A 27,500-nucleotide genomic window follows, 5' to 3' on the forward strand; every position below is an offset into this window, starting at 1 on the left:
TATTCTAATTTCTTAAGACAGGTTGTACAATGAAAACCTTCATCTGTTAGAAGTTGATGTCCTCGTGCAAAATTGGCATTTTTTTTCTGTCCAAGTTACAGGATTTTAAGTTCACATTTTTTCAAAATGTTATCAACTCCCAATCACCTCCCCCATGACTGAGGGAAAGGAAACACTCCAGACACATACTTCCTCTCTGTTATCAAAATTGAGTCAACTAATCTCACAAAGCATCTTATCACATTAATTAGTTTACTTTAGGTAGAATTCTTTATTAAAGACACTGAGTAAAATAAAGAGAAAATGTATACTTTGCTAAAACTTCTTAACAGCTTTTCTGAGATTTGACATATAACGTAAAATGTTATGTCCATCACCCCATGAGATGATTATTTTTTTAGTACCTAATGAGCTCACTCCTTATTTCATTACATAAAGTACTAGGTATATTAATGGAAACAACATGATTAAGCCCTGTTATCTGAATTGCATTTATAATAATAAGTCTACTATAAACTTAAATTTCCCATATATGCAAAAACAAATCATCCAACTCAAAATGTAAAAAATCAGCATTTATTGAGTGAAGCCACAATGACCCTTTTGTCCTTTTTGATGATGAATTGCTGTCTTCTCACTGCTACATTTTGTCACTTTTGGTGCAGCAGAGTCGATACCTTCACCTTGACGAGAAAACTTTGTGATTTATCAGTTCCTCTGCCGCCCAACACTACCACAACGTGGCTGAGCAGAGCCAATCGTGACACAGAGAACAAGGTTTGGTCACAGTTGCCTGGGAAAAAAATAAAGCACCCTGTGATGATAGACAAATGTGTCTTGTTAGCAGCAGCCAAAAAGCGCTTGACTTGTACTAATAACAAAAAGGCCATGTTGGTCACCATGGGTCTAAAGACGAAGCACCCTGTCACCGCCCGGGTTTGGAAATTAGCAAATAATGTTCCTTTTCCTTGATAAATGGGTGACAGTTCCCTCTCACCAATCATTTTTTAACATTTTGATGCATGCCTACCATCTCACCAGAGGAAGGGAAAAGTTTACCAGGACTCAATTTTCAGATGATGAATGAAGCAGGTCTAAACGTATGAGTTCTGTGTGAAGGATAGTTCATTTAATGCAATTCTAGTAAATATATGTCACTGATTAGGACAAATAGTCGACTTGTATAATAGCAAAAAAAAGCATGTCTTTTTCTTTAATGTTCCCATTCAAACAAAAGCAACAGAGTAATGTAAAGCTGCAGCTCGGACTCAAAACCCCTTCTGTCCTCAAATGTCATCATTAACAATTACCCTTTTGGGGGCGTTTTGTCTTCCCATCTTACCTGTCAATAGGGATATTTTTAGAAAAAAAACAACCACGATATGTTTCCAAAAAATCCAATAAACAGGTTTTAAAGTATCAGCTGCGAGAGCCTTTTAGAATTGCCTGATCAGCTTTAAGGGACTTATTAGAGAGAAATTTATTGACAGGAGGACGAGCATATCTGTCCTTCTTTGATTTTTTTGCAGGGCTTGCTGACAGCTGGTACCCACAACAGGCCTGATCAATGGATAACCAATACAGGTATCAGACATGGAAGAAACTGTTTTACAGTGACAAAAGATGTGACAGGACAAGGAAGGTGAAAGAAACAATGCCCCTATATGAATGTTACCTCAGAGAGTAAGACAAAACCAGAACGTAAAATGTAACCCTTTATGAAATGCCACTTTATTCATTTTAATACAGCCTGCCCATGTATGTTTAGTTGTTTAAATTCAGTAATTAACCCATGATCTGATTGCATTCATTGTTTAAAGAAAATGAATATTACTGGAGGTGTGCACTTACTGCTGAAACTATAATAATAAATATATATATATATATATATGGCTCTGTTATTCCTCTTTCAGCACAAAGAATGCATTGTGACAACATGGTAAATCTTGTTTCAGCTTTAGTTACTATATTTACTCATCTCTATGATTTGCTTTTTACTTTTCAGAAAACTTAAAAATGTGTTTGACTGTTGTTGAGAGGTGGCTTTAATGTGTAAATAGTACACTACTGCCAGTAACAGGATGACATTTGAATAAACACAAAGGTCCTTAAAAAAACACTTCAGATATATTGCCCAGAAAATGCTCTCTCAGTATGGGACCTTTAGAGCTGTGGGCTGGTGGGAGCTTGCCAAAAAAAAGAGGGTAAGCTGTGGAAAGTAGGGAACTGGACAATTTAGTAGCCAAAAGTGGGGTTTTGGTAATATGCCAAGTACTGCTGAACTAGAATTCAATCCAATTCTTTGCACAAATGCCCTATCAGAGAAAACATAAATTGTGAAAGGTCACTGGAGAGTAATGATTTCATAAACCTGAAATTGAATGTAAGCCTTTGTGCTGAAATGATCATTTATATCTGAGACTAGCAAATGTATTACAAGACCTGGAACTAGTTCCAATGTATTCAGCATTCAAGTTTTTCTGTATCCGTTCAGAACGTGTTTACGATTGGCTGCCAGTATCTGTGTTTAGTTACTGGCTTCAGTCTGCTGCAAACGACACATTGACTCCTAGTAATTTGCGATAATTTCTATAATTGAGCAAAAGAAGTTTCTAAAATGAGGGTGGGTCAACAAAACTTGTGGGTAGAAGAGGTCAGCGCTAACTTCTAACAGAACTTTATTCATGGCATGCCGTGGATATATGCTTCAAGCAAAACAAACATTAATTTGCTCAAGTTCCTTTTGTTAAAAGACAGCATTTAAGTGAAATGCTTGCTTTCCTTTCAAAACAGAACATTTTACCACTAGAAAGGATCACTTCTCAACATAAAATGTAATTTTACAAGATGGATTTAACTGCAATCTTGTTTCAATTACTGGTGCGACAATTATAATTTGCAGTAATAAATTAATTGTGACCAGTGCTCCAAATCATTTAATTAAAATAATATCACGGCAACTTTTTAAAAGTTGCAATACTTGTTGTACTTTCCTTGAATATAATTTTGGGTGATTTGGGGCGCAGATATGACTTTGTACAAAAGTTTGATTATGCACTGTGGTATCAGATTACTTCAGTGCTTCTGATTTAACCCCAGGAGAGTGCAATGTTCATGTTGACAAAAAGCTGGAATCAATCAGAAACAGCATGGCACAATCTGGATGAAAAGAGGTGTCCAATAGTTAAGTAATTATTTGTGAATAAATAATCAGCCACGACTCATATCTGAATTTTAAAAATCACCCCTTTTATTAGTTTGACCAATTTACTGTTGAATATGGTAAAAATATAGTTAATTTAATTTTAAACATAAGGCAATTTATATTATATTTTACAGTCTATATGCTAATTTACTATTAAATGGCAATTACACAAAGTGTGATTGTTAATTCTGGCACTAAGTGCTCGTTGCTTGAAATTGTTAGTTCTCTCTCATTTTTGACCTTCTTACAAGAGGGGTGAGGTGTACAGGGAATAAGAAGGACTTGTGCAGAAGAACCGGACATGTCATTTGTGACTCATTCTTTTAATTCACCGTGCTAATCAACTGAACTGCTACTGTCTCCCATGGTAATTGTATCTTTATAATGACTGCAAGGGGCAGGGAAAAAAAACTGCATAGATATAGTGGGATATGTTTGTTCTGTCCCTGATGAGAATCAGCACAATCCTCTTAGTATGTGTGACTAATGGTGTCCTCCACAAGCTATTCCCTGAGATTTGGCACTTTAATAGGGCTGTAGATAAGCTGTTAATGTCTTTAAGTTATATTTTCCACAAGCTGTATGCCCTATACTATGCTCTTGCTTCATTATCCTGCAGCCTTATTGCCCTGCGTCCCTCCTCATGCTGAGAAGGTTAAATGCTGGAGTGGCTAGTCAGGCTGCAAGCTTGGTGGGACTCTGATGGAAAACAGCTGCCCTGGAGAATCAGTCCCTCCTCTCCTTGGGTTCACATAATTTTCATATTGTGAAATACAGTTCGACTTAGCTCGGCTTTCAATGGTGAAAGCAATTTTCAATGATTATCTCATTGTCCCCATCAATTTAGGAGCACTCCAAATCAGGCCAAAGCTTCCAGGTCAGACAGGCTATGACCTCAACTCCCCTCTCTCCCTGCTGGCATATAAGTTCCTATTTCCTTCTTTCTACCTTTTGAATTTCACATCGTTGTTCAATCATTAAATATGTTCAGAACTTCCGAGCCTTTTTTTCCCAACTTACCAGTGTAGACAAATCGTCCAGGAGCACCTTTGCAGAATTGTTTTGACTTGTAAGACAGGGTGACTTCTACCACTCCAGGAATGTGCCGAGGTGGGGTTTGAACTCTGATGGCGTGGGGAGTTATCAGCTAGAAGAATCATACAGTAAACAGACTTAAGGCTAAGATGACAGAGATAGAAATGATGCTTGCCAGTTGAGCGTAATTATGAAAATTAATCCAAATTAGGAACACATCTGAAAATTTGCCCTCTTCTCTCACATGCAGTTCAGAGATCTGTAGCTTGACAACATCGCTTGTAAATGATCCTTGGTTTTAGCTTGCAGGAAAAGCCACGAGGCATCATTCACATGAAAATTGCCTCCATATGTCTCCCTAAGTTCTCTTCTAGTAATTTTCTAGTGCTAATTATTCAATTCCATTGAATGATCGTGTACAAATGATTATCCACTAGATGGCGTAAGTTGACATCAGCTGCATTTAACACAATTTGTCCCATAAATTGCCCAATGTAAATACATCTTCGAGACTCATTGAACAAGTCTTTTAACATAAACATTTGCTTGGATATGCCACAAAATGCTACTTATTTTATCATCCACGTCAGAGAGCTTACCTCACTCCAAACCAGCATAGTGCCGAATACAACTTGCAAACCATCAAAAAAGTTGTCTCCTATTATGATGACTGTGGCTCCACCAGTGGTCCAACCTTCACTAGGGCTGATAGCTTTTATGCATGGAGTAGCTGTGTGTACAAAAGGAAAATAAGAGCTTGAAATCTATCGTCCTGGCTGCAAGATCCCGTCCGCAATGACAAATCATGCAAAGCAAAGTCACAAAGTGAATGATTGCTCTCTGCAGTTTAGCAAAAAAAGCACAATCATATCTCAGCATGTTCATGTAGTAAAAGCAAACCATTAACTGTTTTACACTGTAAAGGCCAAGCAGCAGTTTGTGAGCACACAAGAAAAATAGCTTGATGTAGCAAATTATATGTCAGGGCAAATATGGCTATTACAAATGATTAAGCATTGCATGCATGTGGCATGTCAATTTATCTGCTTTGCTTTACAGATCTAAGCAGAGTCAATCAAAAGGTTGTTGAGGGAGATGGAAGAGCAAATGCTCTGAATTTCGATTCCTCATAAGCAGCTAATTGGGTTGGGTTTTTCATCCGCGAACTTTGCCTTTGGTTCAAAACTTCATTTTCCCCTGTCATTCAGTAATTACTACTTTTCACTTTTCATCACAAAAAATCAAAAGCGCTATATTAATACTTCTGTCAAAGGTACACATTTTACATCTAATATTGTTTGTCGACATGAATCCATGAGCCATTTACTTGACCTCTCTTTGTCTCTAGAGTCCTCACATTTGCATGAGTTATTACAAGTGGTGCAGACTTAGCACAGGAGGCAGCAGCTAGCACCAGTCAATCCTGGCTCGCAGCAGCCACTGAACTGCAGCAATGCTCAGGCTGAAGGCTGCACAGCCTCTGAGTGAATCGCTTTGTTCTTTACTTTGATCAGGCCTTCTTTACATGGTGTTGACAGACCTTTTTCATCGGCTTTGATGGTCTTTTGTATGCTGACTTTCATGCAAAGGAGCAAATACTGGGAAATACACTTTCCCTATGAAAAGCAAGTCCTGCTGCTGCAATTTTTACCTGTAGGGGTTGTTTTGTAAAGTGTCACATACCAATTGTCCTCAAATTTACCCAAATACCATTCAACTATTTCGCTAAAGCAACCGATTTCTCAGGTGGATAAGTCGAAAATTTAAGAAAATATATTGTAGATTTTTGTGGGTCTGTTGGTTCTGATAAGATTATTAAATTTTAATTAAAATTTTCTGCCACTACCTACATGGTAAACTGTGTTGTTGCTACACCACAAGCTCTGCTCTGCTTTCAATGCATATTACTTATTGGTTCAAAGGTCAATTTTATTTATTCCTAAATATAAAATATAATTAATGAAAATTATGGTACTCTGTAGATATCCATTGCAATAATTCACATTTTATATCAAATTTTGTTACATGTGCCATTCACTTGGTTGCCACTAATCAGTTTAAGCAGCAACTCCAAGGCAGCCATTGTTAATCACCAGTATCTATTGTTGTGTCGTATACTTAAGACATGCCACCTTTCTTTATTTGCTTTTATGTTGGACTAGTGGAGGTTATATTTGCTGATTCCACGTGCATCTCCCTCTGCAACAGAGGATCTGAGCACACACTGAGAGCCTGCCCTTAACTATTGCTGTTGACTTCATGCTAATAAGTTCATACAAATTTTCATTTCTGAGGCTTCCAAGTGACATTTGCTTTTCTTAATTGCACAGAGATCGTTTGAAAAGGATCAGCTCTCTAAAGACTGACAAGTCTCCTCAAAGGGAGTGACCTTCATCAGCACAGCCAATTATGGCAAATAATTCACACAAAAAATTACAGTAAACAAATTTACTTTGGAGGTGAGAGAAGAAAAGAATATATGATTTGCTGCATGCACAAGAGGCTGCTGTCTGGCAGCTGTGGCCTGACAAGCTCGCACATCACCGAGGAATTTGCAATGCTTCTCAGCAGAGAACATGGGTCTGACTCCGCCTGTGCCTTGAGCCATCTTCCTTCTGCCTGTATTTGCATACATTTCAATGCACATACAGAGAAGGAACATGTGTTCAATGGGAACCATGGCAAAATGAATTACACAGACAGTGTTAGAGATCTAATGATATACATGCACAATGCACTCAAGCAGATGATAGAAATTGGAAAGAGCAGATGAAGACAGCAGCAGAAGAACAGCAAATCTGTGCTTTTCCCTTCCTTCTGTTAGTTGGAAAAAGTTGAGGCATTCATTCAAACTATACTTCACAATTTACAATGCGCTTTTGGTTAGAAGCTGCTCCTCAACACGAACCAAAACCAGACGTGACTTAATGTGTATCTTTGGTTTCACGCAAGTGAGTTTTTTTTAATTCTGACTGCTATATTTACATACGTAGTCACTATAATTCTGACTGCTATATTTCCATACTTAGTCACTATAATTGCATGGAGTCTTCCTTTTTCTGAATTTTCTGTACTTGCTACACTTTCAGCTCTATTTAAATTCTGCAATTGTTACCATTCTGTGAACATTGAGTATATCTGCTCCCCAAGGCAAAGCTACAAATTGTGTGCTATAACTGGAATTAGGACACGGATTTTCAGAAAAAAAACCCACTTTCGTGCAGGCACCCTTTACACCTTATTTGTGCTAAAGATATTATTTTATTATGTATCTTTTAAATATGTTTTCCCTCCATTTTACTCAGTTCTCCACTTTTATGTTGCCCTGCATCATGCACCTATCTGCAACCTTAAGAACAGATGTATGATCCATTCCCAAATTGCTACTATTGTCACTGGAAGTGAGCAGAAAAAGTACAAGTTGACTCACCCTGCCTCCCTCCCTCCCTTCGGGGAAGTGTGTTGTTTTGAAAGTCCCAGAGACAAACCAGCTCAGCTCGTGAACCCACTATTTGAGAAATCATGGGCCAGAATCTTAGGGCTCCTCGTGCCTGATGGGATATCACAGTCCTGCTGGACTGAATGGCGATTTAAATGACTCGCCGCATCTGCCAGGGGGAGATAAGCCACGGCAGAGCGGTAAAGTCCTGGCGGTGGAGAAGATTCTGTATCTGACTACTCCGCCGCCTACAAAGCGCTTTCAAAAAAAATACTTGTCACACAAAAAAAATTACTTTAACACACTGCACAAGTTTACAACAGGATGGGACAATACTATTTTTTATGGGTTTCAATTTACATAACTTTCATATATCTTTCAAAATCCTTGGTGATCGCCATAATGCACGCATGGAATGCTGTTGCACCATTCCTGTCGTTGCCACTTCATTTACATAATAATGTGGCACACGCTTGTGCCAAGGTCCAGATCAGCACAATAGTGCTGAAAATAGCTATTCCATGTGATTGTGCAAAAAAGATGCAGGAGCAACATTATTTGTACTTGTATGGAGACTTTTAAAAACCAGGCACTGGTCACTTAGCATTGGTCATTGTTAACTGAATCCATTTTTGGTATTTTACTAAGAGCATTATGTTACTTTTTTTAATTGTGATTTTACAAATGATCAGTTAAATCAGCATTTACTTCTGTGGTTGCCACAGCGCATCAACTAATCATGAAAGTGTAACAGCAAGTTTTGTTATTATTAAGACCAGAATTATGAACAAAGGATATAAATTTCATCAAGTGGAACTTTTCAAAGTAAATGACTTTCATCGTTAATGCTTTCTAATTTCATATGGATTTGCCAGTAAAGCCTCTCCCCTGCAACTTTTCCTACCATAACTCCAGAGCGTTACAACAGCATTTGTCACCTTTCTTTGGATTTACAATAATAAAGCATTCAAACAAGCCTAATCTTGCCTCGCGAAGACTTCTTTGTTCTGCGTACTAAAATGTCTTGTAATTGTGCTTGGGATGTCCAGATGGCTGGTTGATACTCCAGCTGATAGGATTATACCTTTTACCTCTCCTAGGGCCATCTGTTCCCTTTAACTCACTAAAACCCTGCAGCCTGCATTGAGTTGTCTTTATTGCATAAACCTAACAGCATTACAGGCACTTGGCATGCAAATCACTACAGTGCTGCAGGCCTCATACTGGAGGGGGGGGTTGGTGGTGGGGTTGGGGGGGTTGGGTGCAGGGTAGTGAGTGGGGGGAATGCTGAACACTGATGGTGGTAGAGTAATTTACAAAATCAGTAACAAAAAGATTAAAATTTGATCCTCTACAATGCTTGAAGGTGCATCCATTGTTTTGCTTTTCCCCCCATCAGCTGTATTCAGCAACTGTAAATAATCTGTATTTTGTAAGCTCTGAAGGATTCAATGGCAGGCTTCCACAGCAGCAGCAGCAACAGCAGCAGCAGGGGGAATTAGTTCTCTTGGAAACGGTCTGCGAGTGTGTATATACTGCTGGTGAATATTAGATGATTGGATAATGAGGTGTTAGCAAAGAGAAGCTGCATTCAGACACATATCTGCAGCTTTCATGGAGGACTTTCTGATAAAAAAATGTGTTGCTAATTCAAAGCATACTGTCTTCTTCAAGCACAAAACTATTCAGCCTGTGTAGGTATGGAATTACATTTTATAACTGAATATCCTGCTTTAAATTGGCCATTCATGTGTTTTTTTTAACATCCCACCCAGAGAGCAGTTTAAGGGTGAATTTTAGTGATTCTTTCAGTTGATGGATTATTGGTCTGTAAGTTAAGGGGATGGAGTTAAATTGTAATTGCAAGAATCCCTTTTATTTTCAAGCAGTTAAATTATATATAAAGAGATGTGCAACTGCAAATTCCAAGTCAGGATGTTAGAAGATTTTTAAAGTTCACACTACCCCATGATCTTAGGTAAAGGTGTTACTTCAATTTTATTTTTGGGGCATTCAGCTGTCTGCTTTCTTACTTTTTACAATAGTTTAAGTTTCCACGTTACTACTGCTGCTACTGTTGATGGTTTCATTAGAGGACTTAGTATCAGAATAGCAAGCATGGTTGCTTTAACCCATAATGTGACTGGTTCCATCCCTAGGGAAGAATAGGCCTGGGTATAGGATTCAGCCTTTTTAATTGAGGGCCTCATTAGTGTTTGGTTCCTAGGCAAAACACACACCTATTTCAATGGATACAAAGCAGATAAACAACACATCATAAGCCAGAATGACTTTTTAAAATCTATTTGTATATTAAAGAGAACACTCTGAGAAAGTATTTATGAGAGATAGACAAAATTAACTTGAGTAAACAATTGTGGCGACAGATTTGATTTTAATATATAAATAAATACATCGGTTTGCAATTTTTTAAAGAATTCCCTCCCCTTGACCAACCCCTCCTGACCCCGACCCCCAGTGACAATGATTCAAGCCAGAGGTGGGTTCCCTCCGTTGTCAGCAGCTCTCTGATATCTCACACAGGTGACCATTGTGTGAGCTCAGAAGTGAATGTTATCAGGTTATGTGACCATTGGGGCATCGTGCATATATGTGTTTTCCAGCAGAGGTTACTGGAAAGGAAACAACAGGCAGGCTCTACCTACTGAAGGGTCGAGACAGTGAGTCTACCTTCCATGCTCAGAGGTGTTGCGCACAAACATGTTGTCTGAGACAGCAGGGCAAAAACAACAGAATTTTCACCTTTTCCTAGCCTGGCAACAGTTAAACCATCTGAGGTGTGTCCACCCTGCCTGCCCTGCTGAGGTCAGCTAATTCAATACAGACCAGTGCAACCCGCGACCTTTCGAGTCTGCATGATGCAGAACAAAGTGGGGCATTTACCCACTAATCTCTCTGGGGAACCCATGATTTTCTACATTAGACTTTGGTTGATATCAAATGAAATATCACACATCATTATCTCTAATATTTCAATCCTTGACATTTCAGCTGGCGAACTTATTTATTAAAATGAAATATCTTTGGTGAGTCTTGAATGAATACAACATTTGGTGTTGTTCTATGGAACACTGTTCACTTTTACATTACACTTAAAAAGAATCGAGATGTAAATCTGCTTTTTTATTTTCAATGTACTTTCCTCTTCCCCAAAAACCACAACTCTTATCAAATGAGGTGAATAAGTGCTTTTATTTTCGCTCAATCTGCCCTATTACTTTGCAGTTTCCATCGAATGCAACTGGAGCGGGCAAAGGTTCAGTTTTAGTCCATTGTACTTCAGATTTCAGCAATTCTCTGATTCAAAGTTATATTTCCCCTAGTTTTCTCCACATGCTACGGTCCCATTGCAGGCGAACCAGGCAAATCACTCGGTCACGTATAATCAGTTGGAAGAAAAATATTTTTCGTGCTTTTTTTTCTCCTCTCGTATGCAAACCCCAGTTTTCTCCTGCAACAGCAGGGCCCAGCAACAGGAAACTGACCTCACAGTAAATTCTTTACAGATTTGATCATGTTTTTTTTACCATCACTGTAACTTACAAATCCAACCTGCCAGTGGAGTTCTATTGCTGCTGACCACGGCGAGACTGTTGCCAAAAAGAAATAAAAGCAATGGCAGAAGCTGCTAGCAAAGTAAAAATAAAGTGATCTATTCCAAAGAAACTGCAGATGATGTGGTTTTGCTGGAAAGTATACGGTGCTTAAAATGAAATTCAGGAGACAGGGAAGTAAACAGACTCAAGATAAAGTAAAATGGTAGTGTTGACTAACTTGCTTGGAAATACTTTTTGACCAATGGTGTGTAACATGTATTTGAATGGAAACGTAACTTGAAGATTGTATTACTGAAAGAATAGAAACGTAAGATGTAATGAAAAAAAGGTTTCTACAAATCATAAGGCACAATGTAAAATGTGTATGCCTACCATTTTCCAGATAAGAAGGGGCCGTACCTTCTGAAGGGTCAAGGCGGCGAGCCCGCCTTCCATGCTTAGAGTTGTTGTGTACAAACATGTTGTCTGAGACAGCCAGTACATGGCCATCGACATTAACTGTTGTCGATATAACAACCTGGGAATAAAAGAACACATTGGTTAGAGGGTAGCCACAGTATTGTACAAAAAAGGTCCACAAAGTGCTGACACCTTAATGAGCTGAAAAGAAATATAAGGGCCTTATTTTACAGTTAAATTAAACTGTCTTTGCTGAGAGTGTGGAGTGGTGCCAGAATAAGATGCTCCTTTCAAGAACAGTTTATGTAGTCGCTATAAATACCTGTCATTCATGCAGCCTGTGTAAAAGCTTTCTCTTATAATTGTGTCTCTTAAAAACCCGCCGCACTAATTACAATTTAATCTGCCTATTATGTTAACAAATGAATGCAATTCATGGGAATATTCTACTCACCATTATCAGGCCCTAAAACACCCCTCAAGCTACTCATTTAAATAGTTGCTGTTTTCATTGATCTATTGATATATTGATTAACTAGTTTATCTAATTAGAATTACCTCACTTGAGAATGGGTTCACATGAAAGGAGGTAAGGATTCTGAAATTACCACAAACTCTTTAATAAATCAGTAGGCTTTCCTGCTTTCTCTTGGTAAATTATCCTGGGTCAATTTTCCACTTGCATTTAATCACTAATAATGAACTTTTTTGCATCTGAAAGAAAGGGCTGAATATGAATAGTGAAAGTGTTTTCAATCAGTGTAAAATAAGCTCCTCTCAAGTTCATTTTGATGGTGATTGACCCTGGTATGTCAATGGAATTTCCTCTTTTGAGTGAAAGAGCTTCATTCTGTGTCCAGGTTCAGGGACTTGAGTTGATGATGGATAGAGGCTTCTCTTCCAGCTGCTTCTTAGTAGTAAGTGGAAGAGAACGCATACAAAATGCACAGTCCGGCTTTAAATGTTAGAGTGTGCTTCTGTGGAATTTATCTTGAAATTCTGTCACTCGCTTTAAAGTTCACCATGAAATAGAAAGTAACCATTTTCTGAAATGATTGTTTGCCCGTAGAATGAGACTTAATGTAAACCCTGCATTAACTGATATCCTAAAAGCATAATGCAAGGAATTGCGCAACCACAATAACATGCCTTTTTAAAAACAAATTAGAAGTTTCAATTGCCTTCCAACAGTGGATGTGCCACATGTTATGCAAGTAAGAACATTCAGTTCTAACCACCTAAATATGATGAGCTCCAAAATTTTGAATCACTGCTCTCAAGCAAGAAAGCATGGACCTTGTGTCAGGGTCAAACATTATAACCTGGGGCTGGTGTGGTACAAGCTCTGGAATGTTCTGACTTTGAAGTGTAAATAATGCTGGCATTATTGGATGGAGCTGCCACTAACATAAGTTATGTAAATCAACTATACAAACATTCTTCTATATTTGTAATTCTTGGTAGGTCTAAGAAAAACCTTTATTATTCATGGACCTTGTTCTGATATAAAAGACTCCCTCTCTTGATTCCTACCAAGAGACTGGACTGCCATCATTGTTTTAGCCCAATAGTATTGATGGATTATCAAATAATCAAAGAATATATAGTAATAACATTATCCTAAAATGATATTCATTGTGCCAATAAATGACCCATGTATATAACTTTTACATAAAGAATGCCTACATAGTCAAAGTTTTTTTCTAAATAGTATTGTAATTTGGAATAATTATGTTGAGTAAAAATAAAATGTTTCGCATCTTGACAATATTTCATATCTTACAATATTAAAACATGATTGTTTCCAGGATATGAGAGCCAGATCAGAGCATCAAATCACAGCCATCTTTGATTTGTCATCTTATGTAGGTCACTTACGGAGGAAAAGTGTGCGGTTCAGCAGAAAACAAAGAATACAATGTTCCTTCCGGCTCCTGCAGTGCACCTCAAGAAAGTTGCTGAGGCAGTGAAATCAGCAAAATGATTGTCTAGGCTCTGACACCCAGTTAAGTCCAGTTAAACCTTCGGAGAAGCAGGGAGATTAGCTGAAGAGACCCAAGGAAGTCCTTCTAGTGACTAGTGTCTCCACTGCCGACCACAAGATCACTGGTGACTGATGCTTCTTTTAGTCGTCAGTGAGACAAAGAGGACATTTCCACTCATTCTAGGTTTGACCTTCTGCTCCACATCAATGGATCAATATCACCAAAGCCATGTATCTGAGAAGCATGAAAAATGGAAACACTGCTGCCTTTTTGCACTGAGAATTTTTATCCTGCTGTAAAATTGTTCTGTTCAATCATTTTGGCTAATATATTTGGTTATTGTTCAAACTGACTACAATGTGTCTCCTTGTATAATTAACCACAGATATCTTTCTCAAAACCATAATCAAATTGCATGATTTATAGCTTGCTACTGCTGATTCCAAACATATACTGGACTCCACCATATTTGGTTGCCTATTTACAATGCAGTTAAAACTTTCAACCCTGACAACAGTTTCCATTTTCACTGTGACTTGTTAACCATGCTGCTTTGTGGGATATATTACATTAATCTGCAAGTAAGTTAATGAAAACGGAAGTGTGTTTTAAACAAAACAATAAATGCTTATTAGAACATTACTTTCAATAAATAATTGCCTCTTCCTGTACGAAATGTAGAAAGCTCTATTAGGCACTAACTGTTGCCTTATTTTGTAACTACTTCATGGCACAAAGAGAAAACAATACACAGACTCCTGCCAACTGTTAAATGAACAAATAAGTTTAAAATGTATAGGAAATACACTGCTGCAGTAATATTCCTCCTGAAATCCCAACTGACTGTAAGACAATCTACAAACTACTTTGTTTACAAAATGAAATTCTTTAAAGTGGATCACTTGAGTTTAAATAAAGACAGTGCTGTCCAAGGCTGAGCACTTGGGCATAAAATCAAATTTCAATACAATACTTTTCTTATTTTTAAAGTTTTTTTTGTTCTAGTGTCGCTCATTGAACAATACATTTTTTCTTGCAAGTCTTTGAGTTTTTATTTATCTGTTAGAAATCCAATATAAAGAACAATCAAAGATAAGTTTTTGCATTAAACAGAGATCCATGTTAATGGTATTTGACAAATGAATTAGGAATTAATTTAATCAAATGCAAATAATTTGAAGAATTAAATTTACTTTTTTTAATAAACACTTTCACAAAGAAATTAGACTGTGTATTTAAAATTGAACAGTCTTATCATTAAAGCATTTCACCTGATGGATTCGTGTTAAATATTTTTGTTTATTATTTCATAACTAACAAATTGTTTCAAACTCTTTTACATGAGGTATCCTATGGTATAGCAGGTTCATGCATGAACATACTCTGTTACAGGGAATTATAGGAAGTAGGTATGTGCAGGTGATTCTCCATTCAGAGTTTCTGGCCTCTGCTGGGTTATTGGCAAGGTGCTTAGTGGAGGTAAGGAAAATTGGCAGGTGTGTAAACCCAGGCCACTCTCCTGTACCTTCTTATAGCTGATTGCACACAGCCATTGCCAGGACCCTGCGAATGGGTCACTTGTCCAACATTTCAATCAGGAAATTGTGCATGGCATAGGGTGGTATAAAGAGGGAAGAAAATAAATGACAGCTAAAATTTGTACATTGTCTCTTTTCTACCAAACTACATGGGACTAAATTGGGTGACCTCCAAAAACTGGTGTGGGGATCATAATGCACGATGTGGGATTAACCCGCACCCATTGATTGCAAGGCAGGCAGTGTGCCAACTTCGTGCTGACTGCTCATTTGAATGATATCTGTGTCTAGTCAGTGCAAATCTCACTGTTCAGTGCTGGACGCATCAGCAAAGGGCCAATATTGTGAGTGACTAACACCGCTTAAGACCATCCTGCACTGCTTAAAGCTAGCTTGCACTGGTAAAACTGGCCTGCACCATGTAAAGCTATCCAGCGCCTCTTAAAAAGGACACACTGCAGCAGATGATGCTGAGAGTTGTGGTTGAAGAGAATCTGGCCTGGGAAAGAGTGAGCAATGACATAACAGGGGAGAGAGTGGGCTTTGATGTTTTCGTATAATACACTGGAGATCTTAGTAATAGAAGCGTAAAGATGGAGAAATGTGCTGTATCCCAAGATGGCAGTATCCACATACCTAATGCCCTTCTGACATCCAAATTCCCCCTCATCCCATACTCTCTCATCATTTATAATTTTCAGATGGTGTGAGCATGCACATTTCATTTGCATATCTCCTAGTATTCTTCTGTGGACTGCCCCTTCAAAGTTCAACAACAATAACAACTTGTATTTATATAACACCTTTAACATAACAAAATTTCCCAAGGAGCTTCACAGGAACCATTAAAAAGCAAAATTTGACACTGAGCCACATAAGGTGATATTAGGACTGATTGTCCTCCTAGCAGCGCAATCTTGGGCCTTATTCCTTTCAGCTACTGAAAAGGTACAGACTGACCAGGCAGTGGAGGAACAGCAAGATGTGAATCACGATGGAAATACAGCACCGTCACTTGATTTCATACTCACGACCACCAGCTTGGATACAGACACTGCATATATTTTAGACTGCAGAGGCAGGATCTGCACCTCATGAGACACCAGTAACAGCAGCCAACGTGGGGGCAGCTCAGGTGCCAGCCCGCCAGACGGCATGGTCACACAGGGGTTCTGTGATAGAAGACTCGTGATTGTTTTCAAATCTCTCCATGGTCTTGCCCCTCTCCATCTCTGTAGTCTCATCCAGCCCCACAACCCTCTGATATATCGGTGCTCCTCCAATTCTAACTTCTTGAGCATCTCCGATTTTAATTCCTCCACTATTAGTGACCATGCTTTCAGCTGCCAAGGCCCTAAGCTCTGGAATTCCTTCCCTAAACATCTCCATCTCGCTTTCTTCCTTTAAGATGCTTCTTAAAATCTACTTCTCTGACCAAGATTTTGGCCATCAGCTCTAATATCACCTTACTTGACTCAGTGTCAAACTTTGCTTGTTAATGTTTTTGTGAAGCACCTTGAGATGTTTTATTACATTAATGGAGCTCCAACTTGTTGTTGGACTTTGGTGGGGTAGCCTACAGAAGAATGCTGATGTATATAGACAACAAAACATTGGGTCCAAAGGGAAGTCTACTAGAATGCCTGTGATCAATGTCATGGAGCCTATAGGAGTATAGCACCAACTTGGCCCAAGGCTTTGCACAGCTTGAATGCCATCCCTTCCAGCATGGAAGTGGTGGCCAACTCTGTTAGCACACTTTTGGACCCAATCATGATGCACCTTTGTGCTGGACAATGTTGAAGCTTCCATTGTAGTGCTGCAAAATGTTATTAGGATTGGTGAGGTGATGCCCTTAAGAGAGTGGCATTGGCTCTTGGGAGCAAAAACTTACTGTCCTCTCTCGGGATGACAGTATTTGTCCTCACACCACCGTTACTTCACTGGTCTCTTTGCTATTGCTTGGCAGCCTGCAAGTCACCTCATGCCAAGATGGTTCAGTCCACGGCTGAACCTTACAGGGCCAGAGCTGCTCAAGGTTAACCTCCAATTCCATCTGCAGTCTCCTCCACTGGAAGTCAGCAGCATCCAATCAGTCATGCTGCAACCACTGGGGTGGCATTGCATAGCAGCATTTTCTTTTATTCATTCAAGGGATGTGGGCTTTGCTGGCTGGGCCAGCATTTATTGCTCATCCCTAGTTGCCCTTGAGAAGGTGGTGGTGAGCTGCCTTCTTGAACCGCTGCAGTCCATGTGGTGTAGGTCCACCCACAGTGCTGTTAGGAAGAGAGTTCCAGGATTTTGGCCCAGTGACAGTGAAGGAACAACAATATATTTCCAAGTCAGGATTGTGAGTGACTTGGTGATGAACTTCCAAGTGGTGGTGTTCCCATGTATCTGCTGCCCTTGTCCTTCTAGATGGTAGTGGTCGTGGGTTTGGAAGGTGCTGTCAAAGGAGCCTTGGTGAATTCCTGCAGTGCATCTTGTACATGGTACACGCTGCTGCTACTGTGTCTCGGTGGTGAAGGGAATGAATGTTTATGGGTGTGGTGCCAATCAAGCAGTTGCTTTGTCCTGGACGGTGTCAAGCTTCTTGAGTGTTGTGGGAGCTGCACTCATCCAGGCCAGTGGAGAGTATTCCATCACACTCCTGACTTGTGCCTTGTAGATGGTGGACAGTCTTTGGGGAGTCAGGAGGTGAGTTACTCGTTGCACAATTCCTAGCCTCTGACCTGTTCTTGTAGCCACAGTATTTATGCGGCTAGTCCAGTTCAGTTCCTGGTCATTGGTAACCCCCAGGATATTGATAGTGGGGCATTCAGTGATGGTAATGTCATTGAACATCAAGGGGCGACGGTTAGATTCTCTCTTGTTGGAGATGGTCATAGCGTACACTTGTGTGGCGTGAATGTTACTTGCCACTTGTCAGCCCAAGCCTGGATATTGTCCAAGTCTTGCTGTGTTTGGACATGGACTGCTTCAGTATCTGAAGAGTCATGAATGGTGCTGAACATTGTGCAATCATCAGCACACATCCCCACTTCTGACCTTATGATGGAAGGAATGTCATTGATGAAGCAGCTGAAGATGGTTGGGCTGAGGACACTACCCTGAGGAACTCCTGCAGTGATATCCTGGAGCTGACATGACTGACCTCCAACAACCACATCCATCTCCCTTTGTGCTGGGTATATTAGGACAGGCAAAACCGAAGACAGGCCCCAAGAGAATCCGCAGGGTAATTAATTGACTTTTGTATGAAATATAGCATAATTTCATTTATAAATTTGGTTTGGAACATTTAGTTTGTGTTGGCTTTTACTTTTGCATTCTTGTCAAGTGGACACTGTGATGGTCAAAGACAGAAGGAAGGCAAGGTGTGAGACTGTTGTTCCATAGGGAATTGTGATTGCAGTAATGGGTATTGCACTAGGGTGAGTTGTTCATGGGCAGTCTGGCCAGAGATGGGCTATCTCGGTTGCTTTTTCTCTTCCTCTTCCTCCTCTACTTATCTTTTGCCCCCCACGCCTGTTCAAGTTCCTGTCCCTCAGCTGGTTGTGTAACATGCAGCAGACCACTACAAATCTTGACACGCATTCTGTCAAGTACTGTGAGGGTCCTTCAAAGTGGTCCAGGAAGCAGAAGAGTTGTTTCAGCACACCAATGATCTTCTGTATCACATTTCAGGTCTCATCTTCGTAGGCAGTCCCTTGGGATTGAGTATGACTTGCTTCCACTCTGATTCAATGGGTTCTGAAATGGCTGATAAATCCAATGCATGATCTTCAGATTCTGTCACATGGGGGGAAGGTGGTGCTTGAAGGGTTGGGTAGATCAGGTGTTTGGGGATTTGTTCACTCTCTCTGACTTCACCTCCACTCATTCCTGACAGCCTTTCTATGTGTTCAGTGCCTTCCCAAATTGACATTCTCTAATTTGGTCGGTCACAAGCCAGGGTTTCCCATGAGTTGGCCGAGATGTTTGACATCTTCAGGGGTCATCCCTAAAGGGCATCCCTAAAGCATTTCCGCTGTCTGCCTGGGAGTCTCTTGCCGTGACTGAGATCCAAATAGAGCAATTGCTTCTGAAGTCTGATGTCAGATAAATGAACAACATGTCCCACTCAGCTGGTTTTGAGTGATTGATGCTGGGTAAGTTGTCTTGGTAGAGGATGCTGCTGTTGAACCACCTTTCCTGCCACTGGATCTGGATTTGGATCATTGTATGTACACTAGAGACATGAGAATGGGTTGCATACTGGAGTAATGAGCTATGCTTTCTGCAGATAGTCCTTGTTGCCCAGTGGCCAGCCTTTTGTTTACTGTGGTTGTTCATATGCAGCTGCCACAGTGAAGTGCTGCAAAATCAGGGCATCACAAATGCTGCCAGGATATTCTGCAGTGACCTGCATGATTTGCTGCTTGTGGTCATAAACCAGCTGGGCACTGAGGGAATGGAATCCTTTTCAGTTCTGGTATAGGAAGGAGTTGACATGCAGTGCTTGCAAAGCGATGTGTATGCAGTCAATGTCACGCTGCACCTTGGGGAAGCCTGCAATCTTACCAAAGCCGCATACTCCCTTTGTCCACTTCTCTCTGGCAAGAGAGAATGAAATGTAGTTAGTTCTCATTGAATAAGAGCCTCAGTGTTTTCCGTTACACAAGAGTGCACTGCAAATATCTCCAGCTCCAGACTGGGAAGAGCCAGATGCATAAAAGTTCATCACCATGGTCACCTTCACAGCTGCTGGAAATGCATCCTTGTCCTGCTCTGAGGTTGTGGTTGTTGCTGCAGCAGAGGGCAGATTTCAGTGAGGACCTCCCTACTGAAAGCACACTTCTCTCACATTGTTCCTTGTTGAGATTCAGTTAGGAGATTGCTCCGTGAAGACCCTAGGTGAATATGGCCTCCTGCTGAGAGCCCTTCTCTTCCCTCTTCCAGCAGCTTGTCCTATTCTCTTCATCCTCCAAGTCATGCTATAGTTCAGCATGCCTACAGTGCACCCATGTATGGTGGTACTAGAAAAAGGGGTCACAGTTATTAGAACATGGGGACACAATATAAAAATAAAAGATCTCTCATTTAAGATGGAGATGAGAAGAATTTTTTTTCTCTGAGGGTTGTGGATCTGTAGAACTTTCTTCCCCAGAGACTGGTAGAGGCAGGGTCATTGAATATTTTTAAAGTACTGGTAGGTTGATTCTTGACTAACAAGGGAGTCAAAGTTTATTAGGAGTAGGCATGAATGTGAAGTTGAGGTTACAATTAGATCAGCCATGCGGAGCAGGCTCTAGGGCACAAATGGCCTACTCCTGCTCCTAATTTGTATGTTGCTATGTTCGTACAGAAGTCTTGAAGTCACATCACTCCATGCAGATGTTTGCAACTTGAATCAACAATATGAAGCATCAAAAACTTGTAGAATTGTGGTAACAGCCAAAAGAAATCAGCCAATAACTAATCTGTAGTAATTGGTGACCCCTTTAAATAGTGGTGGTTGGTGGTTTTGGGGTCCTGTCTGCTGCTGAATATGCGTTTGGCTATGCAAGGTAAAGAGAAGTTATTGGCTGGAGCATTGAGTTCCAAATGGCACTTTTGGTGACATGTCAAAATTGCACACTCATTGGCATCATGATCTGTCTGCTCTTTATATTCCAGCAGATGTTCACTGCATGCACACTAACACGTGCACCAATATGGTCTCAGGTATGATTCGCCTCACAAGCATACGCATGTACCATTTTGAAGCTCTCCGAGCACTCTACCACCCCAATAAAAGGGCACCAATGATCCCAGTTTCTTGCCCCAGATATTTCCCCAAAATAAGCCCCAAAAAATTAAGAGCCCATTACAAAGTAAATATTTTAATTTTTAATTACCTGGAATCTACGCATGTCTCTTGGATTTCCTGCATTCTTCAAACAGTTCTGATTGCACTTGAGGAAAAACTTTAAGAAGAATCTAAAATTAAATATAGAACACAAAAATATTAAAAATACATGAGAGGAATGAGCAAATGGCTGCTTTAACTGACGGATGAATAAATAAGATCATCATAAAAAACAAAAAGGTTGCATTAGTATGCATGGCTCACATATTTTGCTGCCTTTGAATTACACCTTTTTATTATTCATTAATATATCATTCACAGTTTCCCTTGCATGCACATCTGCCATCAACATAAGTCACTTGATATTCCACCCACCAATTTTTACTAACAACTACTCTGCAATTAAACCAGGCAAAGTCAATACCCAGGTAAATTACACACACCTGCGGCCATGCTTCATTTTAACTACATCAGAATAGGACCTAACAAGGTGAGAGCATACAGCAAAGTTATGGGCCTGTCAAGCAATTAGGTTTCACTTTGGGGACATATGCACAGGGCAATTATGCTGCACATTACAACCTGGCTAATCTTCTGAACAAATGTCATCTGTGAGGAACTGGGTGAAGACAGTTCATCAGCAAATGTTCCTCCTCTTTAACATATAACAACATAAATGAATCTTTTATGCAACCTGAAATATTTTGATGGGTCACTTGAAGCATTTTTAAAAATACCTGCTTTTGGAGCACCAGAGATGGCATATATATACTGTTGCAGACTGTCAAGGCATTTAACTTGAGTTTCTTAATGTGCTATAACATATTGTTTTTAATTTGTCAACACCTGCACAAAGGTGACTTAGAAAGCAGTGAAACCATTTTTTTTACACCAGCAGTGACAATCATTATACCATGTCATCAGCAAATTTATAAGAGATAGCAGCCTTTCTATTGTTGGATGCTAACTTTTTGTATATTTTCACCACAATCTAGCAATACTGAGAAATAATAAAGCATTTTCTATTTGGGAAAAGCCTGGGCAAAACAATATAGATATCCTTTCATTATGACCCCTCAAGTAATGACATTTATGTGTGAAACTTGTCATTTTTTCTTTGAATTGCTTCCTGCATTGAGTCAGCATCTAGCACGCCTGTAACTTTTTGATCTGAAACTGTCAGGCCAGGATGTAGTAAAGCAGCTTGGGCAGAAGGTGCCGGTCTCTTAGGGGGTATTGGCTGTACCAGGCATCAAGGAGTCAAAAGGCATTTCTAGTCATTTGCTCTCTTACCCTTCAAACAGGAACCTCGTAGGTGATATCTGACAGGCTGCATGAATTTATGCTTTCAGCCACCAGTGCTCAGTGCTTGTGTTGAAAGCAACAAAAAAATCTTTTTGTGTGGCAGAAAATCTTTGACTTCAGCACCAATAAACTCTTTATTACTGCCAAACACAGATTTGCTGATCACAAAGAGGTGATAAAAATCCTGTGTTGTCATTAGTGCATTATGCTTAATTGTGTACAGTATGTTTAAGGTTGCATCGGTTGGCCCATTATCAAAATGACCATTATGTACACTAATTCTCTGACCCTGTGTTTATTTCCCTAAAGAGTCATAATCTTTCACAGTAGGTTTTAGAGTAAATCAAGCTTGAAATATGGGCTTTATTTACTTCTGCTTCTCTCCAGCTTGACGGTAGGCTCCAGTTCTAGTTGATCTGCTGCCCCTGCAAAACAATGCCACCCACCAATATGGAACTGGAAATGGATATAATATGAGGCCTTTGAATTGGTTTTTTTTTGTTTTATTGGCCAATGTAGCTCATTTGGAAATCTACCTTCTAATCTTCAATAAATTCAATTGTTCTTTACAACATGCTAAATTGGACTTTGCTGAGCACCTACATATTGCAGTTCATGCAGGGTCAACATAGTGTTCATTAACACCAAACTTAACATCCACATAATTAAAATTATCATTACTGGAGCTATTTTAAATATTTAATTGAGGATTGAAAAGATAATCAAATATGGAATTTAAATATTTACCAAGTAGAAGCAGGGTTTTATGGAAGAGTAATGGACAATGGATATTTTTACTAAAAATATTCATCTACAGATTGGGTTGCCATGAACAGATTATATTCTTGTGTAAGTCACTGTTTCAATAAATATTACCCCACAATTCCTTGATAAACTAATGTGGCTTATGACTTGTGTATGAACCATGTTGATGATGCAAATAACACTTATTCACAAAAGCTAAAGGTTTCCATGTCATCTTCACAGTCATTTCAATTGATGCATGTTTGAACTATGAATTGGTTCATTTATTTTTACTTTTATGAAGTTGATTAGCAGAGCTCTTTTCTTATCTGATGAAAATCATTTTAATTGTAGTGTTAGACTCAAGTGTAATATCCATTACATTATGTGCTGTTTAAATTCTACATGGGTATTGTGTAAATTGCTCCTTTGTGAGTGTGGAAGCAATTATTACTAAACAGCACTCTTAAATGGCTACAGAACTTTGTGGTGTTGTTCAGACTATCAGAAACAAAGCAGCCTGTTTAATTGTAATTTAATGGAATATCAACGAGTCTATGGCATTAGATGCTGGCAAACGAGAGCAGGAGAGAAAAATTAACTGCAATTATGTTTGATTAAAGCTATCCTTCTCAATAATCAGCTATCCTGACAGGCCATGAGGCTCTGGTGGGTTTCAGGATGGCAAAAGGTGTTGAGCAATATTAGGGCCAATAAAGGAGATATTAGCATAGCTAATTACAGCAGCACAAAACCTGTAAAAGGGACCTCTGTGTATTGTAATGTGTGAAATAATTGGCTGAGTCCGTTATCAATTACATGAGGAATGAATTTGGTTTGTCACTGAAAAGCTGATGAGATGCATTTCATTTGACACTGCCCCTGTCCCCAATGTTTTGATGTAACTAAGGACTTATCAGCTTTTATCAAAAGCTGCAACTTTCCAGTGGCCAAATCACTGATAAAATTATCTTGCCAGCAAGTGTTAGGTAATTAATACAACTCATCCTCACTGCCTTGCTTGCTACTGCTGCTTTTTGCCTAACTAAAGCCACTAATCATGTAATAATGATTTCTTTCCCTCTGGTCAAAGGAGAAATAGATTAGCTCTTTAGAAATGCAGCTGGCTTGATGTTTAAACTGTTTGTGCTCCATGGCACTAGTAATTGAGAAGAAAATCAAAAATTTTCATTTTTTTGTATTTATCACTTCTCTCTCAGCACATAACTAGCAACAGCAAGGTTCCGATTAGCTGAACAACTTGTAGATAATGAGTTAGTTCCTGTAAGTAATAGTGATTGGAATTTAGCAATAGCTGTGTAAAAATGCCATAAAATCAGTGACCTGATAGACTGGCAGAGAGTTTACTTTCACACAAGAGGCATTATATAAGTTTATGTATAAACAGAGGCATTCAATTCTTGGAGTAGACAGTGCAAAGAGGAAACATAAGGTACACCCACACGTCAGAGGATATAACTGTGGTTAAAAATGGAGGAACTTACACTCTTCAAGTATGAAAGTGGCTCTGAGAGACCTTATGGGAGTATATATGACAATAAATGGTGCGCAATAGGCAAAGTATCCCTACACTGTAGGGCAAGGTACCATGCCTTTAAGGAAGAAACAACTTGACATTCCAAAACACTTCACAACCAAAGGATTACATTTGAAGAGCAGCCACTGTTGCTGTGTAGACAAATGAAGTAGCCAGTTGGACCACAGCGAGGCCCCATGAGCAGATAATGAATGAATGACATGGTGATCAGTTTTTAATGGTGAAGATTGAGGAGGAAATGTTTGCCAGGATATCAGGAGAATTCCCTTCTCTTCAAATTATACCACTGGATCTTTTATGATTTAACTGAGCAGGCAAACAACGATTTAGATTACTATCTTGTCGGGAGTCACACCTCTGACAATACGCATCAGAATGTCATTCCAGATTATGACCCTCAGTCCATCGTGGAGCTTGAAGCTGCTGAAAGGTGAATTTAAACTAACGTTAGGTAATTCTTTATACAAAGTGATTTACACCTGGAATGGACTTCCGGGTAGAATAATACAATCAAAAACCTTGGAGACACGTGACAATCTTGCACCAATTTCAGGTGAAATAATGGAATTGATTAGGAGTAAATTTTAAGATTAACTGGTGCTATAATAAAATAAATAGCAACCAATACAGATTCTGAAAGGAAAATATCCTGACTGACCAACTGCCTTGACTTTTTTAAGGACGTGACATTTCAAACATACCTCGGAAAGCCCTACAATGAGATGTGCTTATGTTTCCAAAAAAATCTCGACAAAATTCTGCATGAATGCCTGCTACTCAAGTTTAAAGTGAAAGGAATGAAAAAGAAATTTACTGAGGAGAGGGAGCAGAGAATACATTTTGGGCTGGTGACATCAGGAGGGTGGGAAATACCAAATGAGTGCCCCAGGAATTGGTATCTGGATCCCCACCATTCCTAATAGACATTAACCTAATAGGTGCAGAAGCTTAATAAAAACTGACAAATTTTGTAATGATACCGAACCGGGTTGGAGGGGGGGTTGGGGGCGGGTGGCAGTTTAATCCACTGATGGGGTCAAATGGATTGTCAAAAAGTTGAAAATAATCTAAGGGCAATAGCAGAATGGATGCTCAACTTGTCAAATCACTGCAGAAATTAACTTAGTAAATAGAAAGGTGAACTATACAGCCAAAACAGGAGGTTGAAAGCTCAAGGGTTTACTGCTTAAACTGTACATTGCTCTAGTCAAGTTCCACTTTCAGTCCCGTGTCCATTTTATAAAGGAGACATTCAAGCCTCATAGGCAGTGCAGAGATGAGCACAAGACTTCAAACTCTGATGCTAGTGATGAGGAAAGTCTGAAGGAACAGGCTTTTCAGCCTTGAGAAGAGTCAACTAAGAAGTGACCTTATCAGGACATATAAAAGGTAAATCCACAACACTACTTCCTATTACAATGACAAGAGGATAGGTGGGCAAAGGTTCAAACTAGTGAAAGGCAAATTCAGGACTGATATCAAGAAGTTCTCCTTCACACGACTGACTGATCAACACAAGGAATAATCTTCTGGAATGGGTAGAAGCAAGAACCAAGGAGGTTAATTTAAGAATCATCTGGATGCTGTGATGGGAAGCTGTCTTTATGTTTTTCTCTAGATGGATGAATTAAAGTGACTTCCCTCTTTTTTTCTGTTAGTTAAGAGACTGTTGATTGAGCTGATGGTGAATTACAGGTTTTCTAGGTAGATGGGTCATATAGTCTTCCTGATCCCTGCCTATGTTGAGCTCTTGTGGTTGAATCTCAGATCTACATATCATTCAGGTTTGTCTACTGCTATTCAGTAGAAGTTACATCGTTTCTAGGCAAGCAATACTATGGCACGTTGTCCTACATTAAACTATTTGGAAGATCTGACATTTTCAGCTTCTCCATTGCAGGAACATTTCTGCTAAGCAGCAATGAGAGTTGTCAAAAAGAATGTCAATCTATATAATGCCTCATCACATTTCTCAGCAATATCCCAAAGCACTTCAAATGTGATGCATTACGCATGCAAGGTCCCACAAGCAGCGAGAAGCTGATGATTTTTGGTGGTGTGAATTGAGGGTTCTATATTAACCAGGACATCAGAACTCCCTCTGCTTCTTTGAATAGGTTGCACACTCTTTAACATCCATTTGAATCACCTGAACAAGCAAACAAGGCCTCAGCATATCATTTCATCCAAAAGAAAGAAGCTCAAGAGATTGCAGCAGTCACTCAGCACTACCCTGAAATATGAGTCATAATTTCCCCTAAAGTTCTAGAATGGAGACTGAACCCACATCTTTTGAACCAGAATTGAGACTGCTACATCTGAACCAAGCTGAAACTAATGTTTAGTTAATTGACAGTTCCAACCCTGAGACTTTGTGGCATAATTGACATCAACTAGGAAATAAAGGGAAGACACAATGGGATCAACAGTAGCTAAGTGTAAAAGGAATAACAATCCATTGGATAATATAAAAAAATAATAAATGGACCAGGATATAAATCACAAAACAGTTTCCAAAGAAAAGTGACTACAAATCTACCTTTGAATTTAAGAGCCCAATCAATTGTGTCACATCACCTCAATTTTGCAATCACACAGCAAATAATTGTAAGGAAACAAACATTTTCATTCAAATAAAATCTATCTATTATACATATGCATGGACTGAGTTTTGAACTGTAATTAAATCTAACAGTTCTACTGAGTTTCTTGGTATTATCAGAGCCTCTCCAAACAATTAGACTGATTCTAGTTGATTCTAACTTGGCAAAATGGGAGTGGTAGACTCTGTGTCCCATTAGTGCTGATGATCCACTTGTCCACTACTCCTTTCAGAAAACCCTAGCACTAGGTGGCCAAAGCATCAGCTTATTTCAAGTTATAG

The 27,500-nt window shown here is 39.3% G+C and overlaps 1 protein-coding gene across 7 annotated transcripts in view; it reads right to left on the minus strand.

The window, feature by feature from the left end:
- The window catches only part of ebf3a (EBF transcription factor 3a), a 132,154-nt gene that overhangs the window by 23,912 nt on the left and 80,742 nt on the right, over positions 1-27,500 (minus strand). For 5 of the 7 annotated variants that reach the window (XM_041209537.1, XM_041209538.1, XM_041209542.1 and 2 more), the window contains 4 exons: positions 21,059-21,140; positions 11,630-11,774; positions 4,840-4,970; positions 4,226-4,352 (listed from right to left, as the gene is read on the minus strand). In XM_041209537.1, the coding sequence (XP_041065471.1) occupies positions 4,226-4,352; positions 4,840-4,970; positions 11,630-11,774; positions 21,059-21,140 (485 nt within the window). The remainder of the gene's footprint in view (positions 1-4,225; positions 4,353-4,839; positions 4,971-11,629; positions 11,775-21,058; positions 21,141-27,500) is intronic. The other 2 variants (XM_041209541.1, XM_041209539.1) reach the window with 1 other exon arrangement.

The sequence above is a fragment of the Carcharodon carcharias genome, chromosome 17 (genome assembly GCF_017639515.1).
Source record: "Carcharodon carcharias isolate sCarCar2 chromosome 17, sCarCar2.pri, whole genome shotgun sequence".
Taxonomy (NCBI): Eukaryota; Metazoa; Chordata; class Chondrichthyes; order Lamniformes; family Lamnidae; genus Carcharodon; species Carcharodon carcharias.